The sequence below is a fragment of the Anopheles coustani genome, chromosome 2 (genome assembly GCF_943734705.1).
Source record: "Anopheles coustani chromosome 2, idAnoCousDA_361_x.2, whole genome shotgun sequence".
Lineage (NCBI taxonomy): Eukaryota > Metazoa > Arthropoda > Insecta > Diptera > Culicidae > Anopheles > Anopheles coustani.
Genome location: NC_071289.1, coordinates 11,376,782 through 11,390,527, shown reverse-complemented (window position 1 = coordinate 11,390,527; position 13,746 = coordinate 11,376,782). Strand labels below are relative to the sequence as shown.

The 13,746-nt window shown below is 51.3% G+C and overlaps 1 protein-coding gene across 1 annotated transcript; it reads right to left on the bottom strand.

Annotated features, from left to right (window-relative positions):
• Nucleotides 1-483: 483 nt before the first annotated feature.
• Nucleotides 484-13,282, bottom strand: LOC131265353 (protein tiptop). The gene is made up of 2 exons (XM_058267611.1): nucleotides 13,227-13,282; nucleotides 484-4,495 (listed from the first exon to the last, which is right to left on the bottom strand). Exons 1-2 carry the CDS (start codon nucleotides 13,280-13,282, stop codon nucleotides 484-486), a joined length of 4,068 nt encoding a protein of 1,355 aa, XP_058123594.1.
• Nucleotides 13,283-13,746: the final 464 nt, after the last annotated feature.

Sequence of the window (13,746 nt, the reverse complement as noted above, 5' to 3'; positions counted from 1 at the left end):
TACTACAATTTCGTATGTGTTGCCTTTCGTATAACCATGTTGCAGATTTTTCCTCTTGCTAGGGTGAGTTGAATTAATTATTATTTTTAAGTTGCCTTTACTTTTCCGATCGGTTTACCTTTCTGTTTTACGCCGTCTCGCTTTCGTAACGGTCGTGCGCGCTCGGTGATTGTGGTGACTCGCTCCTTTACTCCCTCCCCCGAAGGATATGTGTGTGGTGGGGAGATCATCTTGGTCGTGGCCGAAAGCTTGTTGCCTGTTGCGGAGAAGCAGCCGAAGAAGAAACACGCCGAGTCGAGTCGTGACGATCGCGGATGATCTCCATTTTGTTAGCTCGGGCGTCGTCCATTTACCTGCCGCGGCGGCGAAGTGGTCGTGGGGTGATCTGGTTTCGCTTCCGCTTTATGCTGCGCTTCTGATTGGCTTCGGGTGGCCCCACCCACCTGTCCCTGCTGTTGACTGGTGTGACGTCGCTTAAGAGTGTCAGACGTACTTGGACGACAGCTGCTTGGCCAGCTCGGTGTACTTGAGGAACTTGGAGTGCGGACTCTCGTCGAAGGCGGGCGACTGCGGGGGCGGTGGGCTTTTGGCCGACGGTCCGTTCCCGCTGCCGGAAGCACCGTCCGAGCGCCGTTCGACGCTTTCCCGTCCGTTGCCTCCCGCTCCACCGCCGCCGCCTGAAGACGACGAAGAGGACGATCCGGATCCGGAACCGGAGCCGGCGACGAGCGAGAGCGGAGCGGTCGATCCGGTCGACTTTGGCGAGTGGGGGGCGGGCGAGGCGCGTGTCTTGAGCGATTGGGCGCCGCTGGTGGCGGTGAGCGAGAGGGCTCCCGAGCCGGCGCCATGTTGCTTCGGGTCCGGGATGACATCGTCGCTGACGAAGTGCGCCTTCGAGAGATGGTGCCGGTAGGCGCCTTTCGAGTTGAACGTCGTATCACAGTACGCACACTTGATCGTGCTGCCACTCACGCCACTCACGTCGTCCGACACGACGGCATCGTTGCAGGCCCAGCTGAACGCCAGGATGGCACCGGGGGCGGTCCGCGAGCCGGAACCTCCCTGCGCCGTAGCGGCCAGCAACGCAGAACTAGCCGAGCCGCCTCGACCTCCTCCAGCCGCCGACGGTGTTTCGGTTTTATCACAAAGCTTCTGCAGGGCGGCCAGCGGGTGAGCGCTCGATTTCTTGCCCCCGGAACCCCCCCCGTTGCCGGCACCACCTGAACCCGTGTCGTTGCCTCCCGAGCCGCCACCGCCGACACCGGTCAGGCTGTCGAACATGGACGAAAGCGCTCCGAGGCTGCTGCTCACCGAGGGTGGCTTCTTCGAGCAGTCCGAGGCGCCCGGAGTCGAACGGGACGCGATGGAATGATGATCGCTGAGGGGACTAGCAGCCGGACTGAGGGGGACACTGGCCGTGGAGAGGCGGGGACTCGGAGCGGGACTCGAGGCGACACTGTTCCGCCGCTCCGGGTGATCCTCCCGCTCCTCACCGCGGTGTTGCGCCGTGCTCGGTGGCCGCATCTCCTCATCGTGATCGTCCGGCATCAGGACCAGCTCCTTCTTCACCTTTATCTTGCCCTGTTCCGCCACCGGCGAGTGGCCCTTCCGGCCTTCCTCCCCCTGCTCGTCGTCGCTCATGTTCATCTCACGCTTGATGTTGACCCCGCTTGGCGGCCGATGCGCTCCTTCGCCGCCATCCGCGTCCAGGAACGGCTTATCCGGAGTTCCACGCGGCGTCGAGTGGCTCGGCGTGTCGAACTTCTTCTCCGGCGTCAGCGAGTCCAACCGGCTGCTGCCACGCTCCGAGATCGAACTCGACTCACTTCCGCTCCGCTCCCGCCGCCCAAAAGCTTGCGACGCGAACTGTTGCTGCTGATGATGGTACGATCGGAGCAGATTCATCGTCTGCGGATCGACGAGCGGTTTCGTGTAGTCGACACTTTCGTCGATGCCGAGCCGCTTGAGGATGCTCGAGCCGAGGGGAGTGGCACTCTGGCTACCTCCACCACCGCTTCCACCACCACCACCACCTCCCTGGTAGCTCGAACCGGAATGACGCGAACGGGTGTCGAAGCTCTTCTCGATCAACTGCTCGATTGCGTTCAGTACCGAGGGTGAGGAACTCTTCTCACCTCCACCACCATTGCCACCACCACCAGTGCCTGAGCCTTCCTTCTTCCCGAGCAGCGACACCGGCGACAACAGGTCCGAGCCGAGTGGAGACTTTTGCGACGAAAGTGGCGACACCAGATGGAGATGGTGTTCGTCGGCGCTCTTCCGACCGTCGCGTCCCGCTACCGGTGAGATCGAGTCCGGCGGCAGGATCGTGTTGGACAGCAGCGCACTCTTCAGCTTCTCGCGCTGCTGTTGAGCCGCCAGCAACGCCGTCCCTCCGATGCACTGGCGGATGTGGTCGACGAACAGCGTCGTCTCGATCTTCTCATTGCACTTCTCGCAGCTGATCTTGCCCGCGCCGAGATCCCGCAGCGGCTTATTAGCTGCCGCCGCCCCCGCTCCGGGCCCATTGCCACCCTCGGGTCCCCCGTTCTTCCCATAGTCGTGCTGGGCTCGCTCCATCTCGAGCAGCTTGCGCACCGGCAGCGACTTCTTGCGCTTCTCCCGCGTCTGCCGCCGGCGGCTGCCGCTCTCCGTGATCGAGCGCATGATATGCTCCTTGTAGTGTGCGTTCTTCACCATATGGTTGCTCAGCTCCTTCAGCGAGGAGAACGCCTGGTCGCACACCTTGCACGTCAGCACGGCGCTGACGTGGCTGTTCGTCTGAGCCGCCGCACTGGCCGCCGCATTCCCACCCGCACCGGGTGGCGGACCACCACCACCTCCATTCGGTCCTCCGTTGCCTCCACTCGGCCCGGCACCACCCGGTGGTCCACCACCACCGCCAGCACCACCGGCGCCACCCTTCTCCCCGTCCGAGGACTTCCACGAGATGATCTGCTCCTGCGAGATGATGTTGGTGTAGTGCTGCGTCTGCTGCATGTGCGCCGTCATCTCGGCCAGCGTCCGGAAGCTCTGCCCGCACCACATACACTTGAGGATCTGGCGCGTCTGCTCCGCCCCCTTGCCCAACCAAACGTCCTGACCCCGCACCAGCTTCCTCGGCAGCGGCATCGTCTCCTTGATCAGCATGTTCAGCTCGCTCGGCGAAGGTTTCGAGTTACCATGACCCTGGCCACCTCCCATACTGCCACCGTTGTTGTTGTTGTTGTTGTTGTTCTGCGAGGGAGGAGGAATCGGTTGCTGCGAGTGTCCACCACCGCCTCCCGGTCCACCGGGACCTCCGACCGGCGGAACATTGACGCCGCAGTGCTTCGTCTCCTTCATGTGCGTCGTCATGGCGGCCAGCGAGGGGAAGCTCTGCTTGCACCAGACGCACTTCAGCACGTCCTTGGCTGAATCGGCGCCCTTGTTGAGCCAATGGGACTGCCACGCACTGTGCCTTCCACCTCCTCCGCCTCCACCACCACCCGAGCCGCCCGTGTTGCCATCCCGTCCGAGGCCAGCGTTCGACGGCCGGTAGATGTCTTCTCCTCCGAGGCGGCTCAGCTCGGACATCTTCTCGAGCGCCTTCGTGGCGTCGTTGGCCATCGACGCCGAGCTCGACTTGTGCTTGCCGTTCCAGCTGTCGTGCAGTTGTTGCTGCTGCTGCTGTTGCTGTTGCTGTTGTTGCTGTTGCTGCTGATGATGTTGCTGGTGATGATGGTGGTTGTTCTTGGGCGAGAGTCCGGCGGCTGCGACGGCTGCGGCGGCCAAGTACGGTAGTTGAGGGGTGACCGGGGTGCTCCAGGGCGTTACGATGGCCGGTTTGTAGTCGAGGGAGCGGGTCGTCTTGCGGGGTGGCGGCGAGGCCGCGTCCTCATTCCCCGTGCGCTTCCGGTGGCTGACGGAAAGGTCCAGCGGGCTGTTGTCCCCGAGCGACGACTTTTGGCTCAGGTTAACCGCATCGCCGCACTCACTCCCACCGTCCCCATCACCCTCACCGTCCATTCCGCGACTGCCGCGACCTCCGGCCCCACTGCCCGACCCGGCCCCACCGTCCTCGTCGTCCTCGTCGTCGTCCTCGTCGTCGTCGGCGCCGTCGCCACCGCCGGTGCCGCGCTTTTTGCTAAAGTCCAGCACCGTCGTCGCGTCGTCGCTCTCGTCCGTCGGCGAGCGGAGAGGTAGTACGGGGGGCGAGCCGTTGCGGGCCGCGGCCAGGCCGGCGGCCAGCGGCGACCCGAGCAGCAGCCGGTTCTGTTGCGCTGCAACGGCTGCTACGTTCAGGTAGGCCGCCATCGCGGCCGAATGCTGAGGCAGGAGGGCGGCTGCAGCGGCCGGTGGTAGCGTCGGCGGGAGCGTGATCGAGACCGGGCTGAGGTTGTTGCCCCCGCCCTGCTCCTCACGCTCGCCCTCCGAGCGGATGGACTCGTCCGATGGACAGCGTCCCCCGCCCGACGACGATTCCCTCGATTGGCATCTAGGGCTGGCCATTTCACTACACGAGAGAGTGGGAGAGATAGAGAAAAGGAAAAGCGTTAAGGTCGGTCCATACTTTCGGTGTCGGCGTGGGTCGAAATGCGGGGGAACGGTTCCAATTCCAACGATCTTCTATCGATCATATGGCAAGGGTCTGAAGGAGAAAACATCCATTAGCGGAATCGAATGCATCGTGGCTTGTCTTAAGTGATTCCGAGATTGATTTATGGGATGGGATTGATATATGGAGTGTGGTTGGAATGCCGTACATTTAATTGGTGAAAAGTTTTTACCGCACACACTGAAAGCGATACTCTGGAAGGAGATCTTTGTTAGAATCATGAATGTTTGTTTGTTCTTCAAATTCTACTTCAATGTCTTCTTCTTATTTTCCAGTTCAGAACTCATAGTTGATGCAAAGATGAAGTGTTCATAATATTCCTTTTTTAATTATGGACACTTAATTATTTTTCACAAACGAAATCCTAAAACTGTTTGTATCAAAGTTTTGCTGGCAAATTTAAATCATTACAGTATATTTATAAAGATCGCTCGAAATTATGCCCTTCTCGGGGTATTACTTCCTGAGTTTAGAGATATTTTAAACATGCTTTCGAATGCTACATCTTTCTATTATTTTTTGAACAATTTATGACTTCTTTCCATTACTCAACTAAGTGAAAACAGTTGAACGATTGTTGTTTCAGCATCAAAATACATAAGAATCATAGAGGCTTGCAAAAGATCAGTAATAAATGAATGAAAATGAGTCTTTTTTCAAATAGGTTGAATAAATTTAGCTTCGAATTCGTTTGTTTCATTATGTTAACGTTGTTTCGATCGTCTTTTTCATTGTTTTAATAATAATAATGTTTTGCAGCCGTAAGATTAAATGTGTAAAACAAACGATCAAACCGATCAGTTTGCGAACCGTCCCTTGAACCAGTTCAATTTTAATTTGTTTCAGTTCGTAAGCCTTCAACCCTAAATATCACTTAATGGTTTAATGATGCGTTGCTGGTACAACTTGAAGATTAAACGGGCTTAAGCTGTTTATGGTTCCCAGAATACGCACCGAAAACGTCTTCTGTAAGGGTGTCGGTTAGTATGTTTTTGAACAACATTTGGCAACTTTTTACTTTTTTCGGTGATCGGGGTTTTTTTCGGCTTGGGAGCTGTTTTCTCAGGGGGTGCGTCGTATGCGCGCACACACACACACACAAATCGTCGTTGTCGTCGTCGCCGTCGTCCCACGGAATGATAATTTATGGACCATTCAAATTTCAGTCAGTTCCGAACGCATCGGCCTCGCTCATCCGTCATCCGGACCGAGGGTACCCCATATGGCCCGTGAAGAAAAAAAGAGGCAGGAACCGAAAAAAGAGGAGGAAAAAAAAGGAAACACACGCATGCTTAGGTTTCGGTTGGTGGAATGGCATTAGTTCGTTAGTTGGTTCTCGGTCCCGCGTTGGGACTTCCAAAAACAGAGAACCGCCACCGTCTGCCAATTGGGATTAAGATAGCATGAGCATGTCAGCAACATCGCTTCGGAAGGCAACACTATTCGGTGTGTGTATGTGTGTGTGTGTGTGCTCTTGCGCAGACCATGGCCCGCAACAATTGCCACCGAACGCATGCGTTGGCGTTGCGCAGCAGCACCAGCAACAACATCAGCCCGAAGCGACCCGAGAATGATAGGGTAAATGGAACAATTTTCAGCTTTTGTATTTGATTTACGATGACAGCCCGCTGCTCATTCAAGGGAAGGCAAGGTTGCAAGTAAAGGAAGATGGAAACAAACCGAATGACCGAAAAGGAAGAAGAAGAAGAGGGGGAGGGGGGGGGATTGAAAACTAAATATGGCCAGGCGCGATAGACGCTTGACGAAACTATGATTAGTGGTAGCGGGTTTGGTTTTCCTTCTTCGGAAAACCCGCCACTCGGCGGGTTCTCGGGGAAAGTTGCGTCCTCTCGAGAGTCGACCGACGGTGTCGCTCGATTTGGAGTTTGAACATTTTTTTCCTCCTCCTTTCCTTCCCTTTCTGCCCACAACACTGTCCCTTGAAACGGGTTCAAGGCGGCGGCGGTATGTTGAGCGTATTTTTCAAAGACCCGCAACAACAAGTCCTGCCATGTGACGGATTTTCGTCGCCCGGAAAAAGGTGTCCTCCGGGTAGAAACAAATAGCAAAACTGCGGGCCCCTCCCCGTGAACAAGAAAAACAAAAAGAAAAGGTCAATCCATCAAAAGCGTGGCACTTCGTTTCCGAACCCTCTGTCGGGGGTCGCCTTTCGCAACACGGCACGCAAGCGGGTTCGGAGTAGATTATGATTGCCCTAAATGCAAATATTATTTATGTAGCCATCAGGTTGTTCGAATCGAGCCGCGAGCTCGTCATCGACGGCGAAGGGAAAAGCGTTTCCACCCACCCCACCGATGGGGGGAGTGGATTTGTGTCGCTTTCACTCTTATTTACGCGTTCCATATGTGGTACAGTGGAAAAAACGAATGAAAAACACACCCAAAACTACACGCGCGAACAACACATAGAACCCGAAGTACCGAAACCATTCGTTCACATGAAAATAAACTGAAACGAATCATTCGGGAATGGAAATGCTTACGCTTTTGGAGAACCGTGGAGAGAAAAAACAAACTGGAAAACTCAAAACCAAAAAAACAACCCATCGAAGAGAAAGGCAACTTGTGTGTGTGTATTGTGTATACCGACCCCCGAACGGACGGATAGATGTCGGATGGATAGATGAATGGCGTTGTTGGAAAAGTGTCGGTTGAAGATGCATTTCGAGCTGTTGGACAACCCCGGGGGTGGGAGTGAAGAAAATAGATACACCGCAGCGAACAGAGGAGGGAAAGCTGTGGCGACGGTGGGTGGAAAAACCAGTCGCAACGCAGCCAGCTCCGAAGTGACGGCGGAATGGAATGGAAAATTGATTTATAGTTATGTGCACAGTTAGATATTATTGGATAATTCTGTCATTGTCAATTCGACTTGATTTACAGTTATTGTTTTATTACGAGTTTATCATCATCATTATTGCTATTATTGTTATTAACTAACACATAAAAACGACCCTCCCCGGGGTGACGGGGTTTCGGTTTTTCAGCCAGTGGAGGGCGTGTGTCTGTGTGTGTGTATGTGTGTTAAATGCACGCGAGTGCGGTGTAAGTTGGTCGTTCGCGACTGATGGTTCATTAATGCACCGATTTGGAGGTGATAGTGAGGTTGAGATCCTGAAGCCAGCCAGGCCACCAGCACCCAGCATATAATCTGGCCATAAATTGTTTTTATCGCAAACGCCACTGAAGTTGACGGGCTCCGATAATGGAGTGGGCTTCGTGCCGTGGACAATTGTCTGGACTGGATCAAGTGCTTTTAGCATGCAAATGAAGCGCGTTTAGAAGCTCGGTGAGGGTATGGTTGTAGAGTTTACAGGAAAATTCATATAGCATAAGTCCGTTGATTGAAAAGATCAGAATAAAATAAGCGATCGACAAGTATGATTCCGTCATCAGAGTTAAGTTATTCAAACCAACCAATTAACACTGAGCAAATATATGAAACGGTTATTGTCACTATAGTTTTTAGTACGAGGTAAATCAACCATTTTAATTGACCAACTTTTCAAATGTCATTCCAAGCCCCGGAACACGGTGTCATTGTTCATATTTTTCCGTGTCAGAAAAATGTCAGAAGGACGAATTGGGAGGCCAAATTTGGAAACATCTTCGGTAACGAAACCCACCCCCGTACGGTGGCGTGTCGTTAATCATCGATTTATTTCTCCATCTTTGGCGGATTTCGATTCAAACGGACGAAAAAGATGGTTTGGTTTTGAGCGACGAACAAAACCATCGATCTTCGACTCGAATTCGGCACGAATCGGTCAACTCGGATTGGTCGGGAGGAGAATAACACCTACGACCCAAAAACTCGCTGCCGACGACGACGACGACGACGATGATGATGATGATGATGTGCATGATTAACAACCCCTTTGGCAAAGTGGACGTTTGCGAAAAGCACCGTAGACCGTGGAGGAAAAGAAGAAAGAAAAAAAAAAACAATCGCGCCAACAAACCAATCGCCAAAACGGACACAAAACCGGTGGCCACCGGAAAAGTGGACCGTGAACGGGCAAGGAGCGAGCGAAACAGAAAGATGGTGCACCAGGCCAACACACGACCAAACGGGAGGTGGGTGCGAAAGAAAGGACACACCGACAAAACAAAACCACGCCTGCCCCGTTCGTTATTGATCGGGTCGGTTTTTGCTGCCCCGGGGGTTTTTTCCTTCTTGTTTTCCTTTATTTTCGCTGGACATTCATCCCTTTTCGGTCTTTCGCTCGATCGATGCATGTGGTTGTTGGTTGATAAATGCATAAAATGTAGAAGAACGCACGCGAATCGAAACGAAACCGAAGCGGGTGGAATGGAATGGGCAACAAATCGGGAGCACAAAAGAAACTGACCGACTAATTGCGCACACAAACTACTCTTGACCGTACACGCTGATGACTTTGGTGTGTGTTTGTGTGGGGAAAAGGATCGAAGACCGTTGGGAAGGGTGAAAAGAAAACCCTACCCTCCATGGCGCGACAAGTAGAAGATGAAAAGGAGGAGAAAACACATTTCGGCCGTCATCAAGGATGACATTGAGAAGCTCTGGCGTGTTGCTAAGGCAACGCACATTACGCATCACTTTTCAAAGACGCTCTCCGACACGCTGGACGATCGAGTAAAAGGGAAAAATGCATCCCGAAAATCGAAAAACACAAGCCCATAAATAACCGTTTATGGGAAAATTACAGATAGTGCTGTGCAGGGAGTGGGAGGGTGGTCCCCTATTGGGGGTTTTCCTTCATTTCAACTGCGCAGTGATTTTGTCTTCGTCTTCGAACTTTCTTCGTGCGTTGGCAAGGTTGAGCCGGAAAATTACGCTTATGCTGTTACGGTGACTCAATCGCTTTAGAACTATCTCTTCACAAAGAGACATTCCTTCCCTTGGAACTGGCGGAAGATCCCAAGGGGTGGACCTAAAGAAAGGTCCGCCATAAATTACATTTTGTCAGTTAAAGAGGGATTAATTTTCATTTCGATACGAGTTCAAGTGAGTCGCGACGTCGGCAAGAGGAACCGAGATAGTCTGGTGATGCCTTCCCTGGGGGTCTACCATATGTCTCGGCCCATTTGGTGGTGGAAAATGTTCGATACGATAGTATGAGGGTTTTTATTCTTTCAAGTGATCAACGATATAAATCAAAACTGTGTTCAAAAATGAAATAATTGTCTTCGACAACGATCGCCAACGGATTCGATCGAACCCTGACAGTTTCGGTGACGCATTTTAATGACATTCAAACAACATAAATTCTCCCACCCGCCCATCAACACGTCCTTGTGAGTTCGTTTGTTTTGCGCTTCACCCGAATCCGCGTGTCTTTCACTCGCCGTTTTGATTGGCAGCCTTTAAAAGTCCCATAATTGTCACCATCCTCGGGGAGCCGAATTCGAATCCGTCTTCCTAGCTTTTCGTTTTTCAGTTTCGTGCCAAACAAAGAGCGGACGGCAAAAGCGACGCAACCCAACCAACATCCTCCTCATCGCCACCACCACCAACCGCAGAGTTATGGTAAACATAGAATGAAAAATGTGACAATCGAATCCGTTCTGACGCGCGTCGAGACCGTAAGAACTGGTTCTAGGTTAAAATTAGAGTTTCTGTTCGTGGTGTCACTGGGCTCCCAGAAAGAGCAAGGCAGCCCCCTCTCGTGGCGTGGCACACGGCATCAACACGCTTATTATTGGTAGCACGAAAAGTTTATGTTAGCACAATGTAAGCGCATGTTTCACTGACAGCTTCATCAGAAGTCAAATTTATCAAAAAAAATCCTCCTGTGTCGAGTGATTAACATTGTTTCTCTGCTCAGCAAAACTGTTCCTAAATATAAATGTTTTATTAAACGTATTCATTTATTGATAATAAGAAATTTCTCTTCCACTCCGCAAGAAAATAGCATGCAATAAACCGTTAAAAATTATCCTCATTTTAAATCGTCTGTCAGAAAACGAACGATGCGATTGGAGCAATCACCTTTTGAGTTCATTTCCGGATAAAGTATAGATTGCAAATCAACCGGACAACACCGGAACAACCGTCCACCGTGTCCAGCTGGACAAGCGGTAAAACAAACATATACATATGACATACACACAGCGGACAAATGGAACGAGCTACGAGCAAACCCTCATGGCCGGCCCGTGGAAATCGAGGTGTATCGAACTGAAACAAAAACCAACACCACATCACAAGACAGAAACAAAAGTTGGATGGATAAAAAAACCCTCTCCTTGGTCGCGATGTTATTAAAATGAATTATTACTCCTCATAATTGACATTTGTCACACGCACCACTGTAATCGTTTATCGAGTTTCCGGTTGATGGCTGCGGAGGCCCTGAAACAGACGCAAAAGGCAACCAAATGGCAACACCGGTGTGGGGGGCACGAAGGGAAAGAGGAAGAGAGGGAGAAGATGATTCGGTTTAATTGGGACCCACTCCGAAACGGAACGGGCCTGAAACCTGAAAAACACGGCACCGATAAATAATGGGGCCGTATGAAGCCAACGGAATATGGCTGATATAAATTAAGTGAGGCCAATGTTGTTGCTCCTTCTTTATACCCTCCTCCTCGGAGGTTTTACGGGGCGAAGAAGATGATCTAGCCAGTCGGTTGTGTTTTTTCCGCTTCTTCCCTCGTGGCGAGAACATGGCTACCGGTGTTGGCCACCGTGACACATGTCCGACCGTTCCGAGCGGTTGACCGAATGCGGCTTTTGAGAGGAAGAAAAATTCACCTAGAAAAGGAGGACCCGAATGAGTCGGTAGTTGAAACATTATTACACAACTTCAGTCAGGTAGTATTGGACCTTTGGTTCCTCCCTGCTGGAAGCTGCTGCTCGAAACTCCAAGAGTGACAGTTGTCCAGCGGATAATTCCCTACCGATGCTTTCTGCCCTCATCTTTGATACATTAAATTTTACGACTGCAGTGAGAACAGCACATAAATCTTGGCCTCTCTCGCTTGTCCTGCACACATGTGCCTTTTTATTTTGTGTCTGATGTTCCGTTTGATGTTCATCCATTGAATCTTTATTTGCGTTTTCCCGGTCGGTCTTTTCTCGAATTCACGACCCTTTACTTACTCTCCCATCTCTTGGTGGGCCCTTTTGGCCCTGCCTCGAATCAACACGATGTTCGTACGCAAGTAAACCGGGAAATTCGTTCACGTACACGCGGGTTGCATCGGCACAAATACACCCACACCGTAAACGACTTCGCGAAACGGCCGCGGAGATTGAAACCGAGCCCGAACGTCCCGAACAACTTTGCGCGAAGAACCCTCCACACCCGCACCAAGGGTTTTCGGGCGAAAAAGCGCGTGTTCGCATAGACAAACACACATACACACACACGTACGTTGGTGGGAAAACAAGAAGGAGCAACCAAGGAGACGAATGCCGACCTGCGCTACTCTACGCACCATTGACCGCCAAAATTGCCAGCATATGAGGGCCCGGGGCTAATGGGGGGACACGCACCCTTGGAGGGAGAGAGTGAGAGAGAGAGCAAGTTGAGAGGCTCTTTGGCGGCCCTTTTTGGCGGTTTTCCCGCATGGCAAACATTGTAACCACGACCGGCCAGACACTGGCAGACCGGTAGTGCCGTCTTTAACGAGGTAATTAAAAGTGAGCGTTAAAACAATAAATAACCGAGATCGGAGGGCTTTGAAGCGGGGGGGAAAGGGCGGGGAGTGTTGTTATTGTTGCACTCTCCCGAACGTCCAGATTGACGGAACTGCACTGTGTGCCATTGGAAGGCGCCAACTCGCTCCAAACGCTGGCCTTATCCATCATCTCTGTCGAGGTTGCAGAAATTAAAGCAATGAGTGGCGAGGTCCTTTCCGGCAGACGACGACCGATGTGGTCTTCGCCGGCCAGATGTGTGTGTTGTGTGGGGCGATAGAGACTGATTTTGGTGAAGTACGGTCTCTCACCTGCGAATTTGGAAGCTTCCGGCCATAAGTGCCCTAGCCGTGATTTCAGCAATCTCACACATTATGCCGTTAATCAAGCGGCACAGAACTGCTGTTATGGTGGACAATTAATCTTATGTGTGCAGGCACACCCGAGCCGAAGTATTTATGCTTTCATGAAGGCAATTTGGACTAGAGCTCTGGTTATCATGTTGATAATATTTGTGACGAAAACGGAACTTATCACATTTGAGAAATAGGAAGTGAATGTGAGTCGAGAATCGTTGTTTCACTTTGAGGAAAACTGTTCAGAAATATAAATGTTATGTTGAAACAAATGTGTTGATTTTCATCGTATCGAAGATTCAACAACAATCAACATTTTCATGATGTTTTCCTTAAATTTAAATGCAAAAGACATTGGTTGATTATTGAAACGATTGTTTAACACACAATTTTCCAATCAACTTTGCAACAAGAATATTAAATTTTGTTGCTGTTTATAGCAAGTATTGCTGGTCCCTTAGGCTTCTACCACACAATTTTTTAGACCCTCTATACTTTTTCAGCATAAACAATAACAGCACACTATTGAACAGGTATTATTAACAACTTGGCATATCATTTCTTCAGCGATCGCAGTGTTTCCCGATCTTCCCCATACATTTAGCGAAAAACAATCACACAATTACCTAGCGTGAAGGGCCTGTCGGTAGATTTCCAACATCACTGCCTCGTGGAGCATCATCGATGGAAGATTTTGGTTATCAATTTTTGAAACTTTACTCAAAACCTTCTCGCACAACCAGAAACAGAGCTCGCTGTTTCTGGCGGATTCTGTATTTTCTGCTGCTGCCGGTTTCTGTCGACGTTTGACGTTCCGCTGCTTTCTGCTAGCGGAATGCCTGATTCGTTTGCTGTTTGCTGCTTTTCACACCTTAACAACACTGGTCTTTTGTGCGACGATTCTTCTTTCTTCGCTTTTTTATCTTTCGCTCCGTCTGGTGGGCGCCTTTTTCAAAGACTGTTTCGATTGATGCCACCACCCTGCGCGGGGAAGCTGTTCACCGGATTGCACAATATTGATTGATTCACACGGACGTCGTTTTGTTTTGTACGATATTTGGCATTCACACTTTCTGCCGCTTGGCATTTCCCTTGGACAAAAATACGTGTGGCAAGGGGAGGGAAATTTCAAATAACCGTATACGT

What these genes read in the sequence shown, in the direction of transcription:
- LOC131265353 (XM_058267611.1), bottom strand. Translation starts at nt 13,282, where the DNA reads ATGATGCTCCACGAGGCAGTGATGTTGGAAATCTACCGACAGGCCCTT. An exon ending in CGACAGGCCCTTCACGCTAG is followed by an intron (nt 4,496 to 13,226) that starts GTAATTGTGTGA and finishes TCTCTCGTGTAG; the next exon opens with TGAAATGGCCAGCCCTAGAT.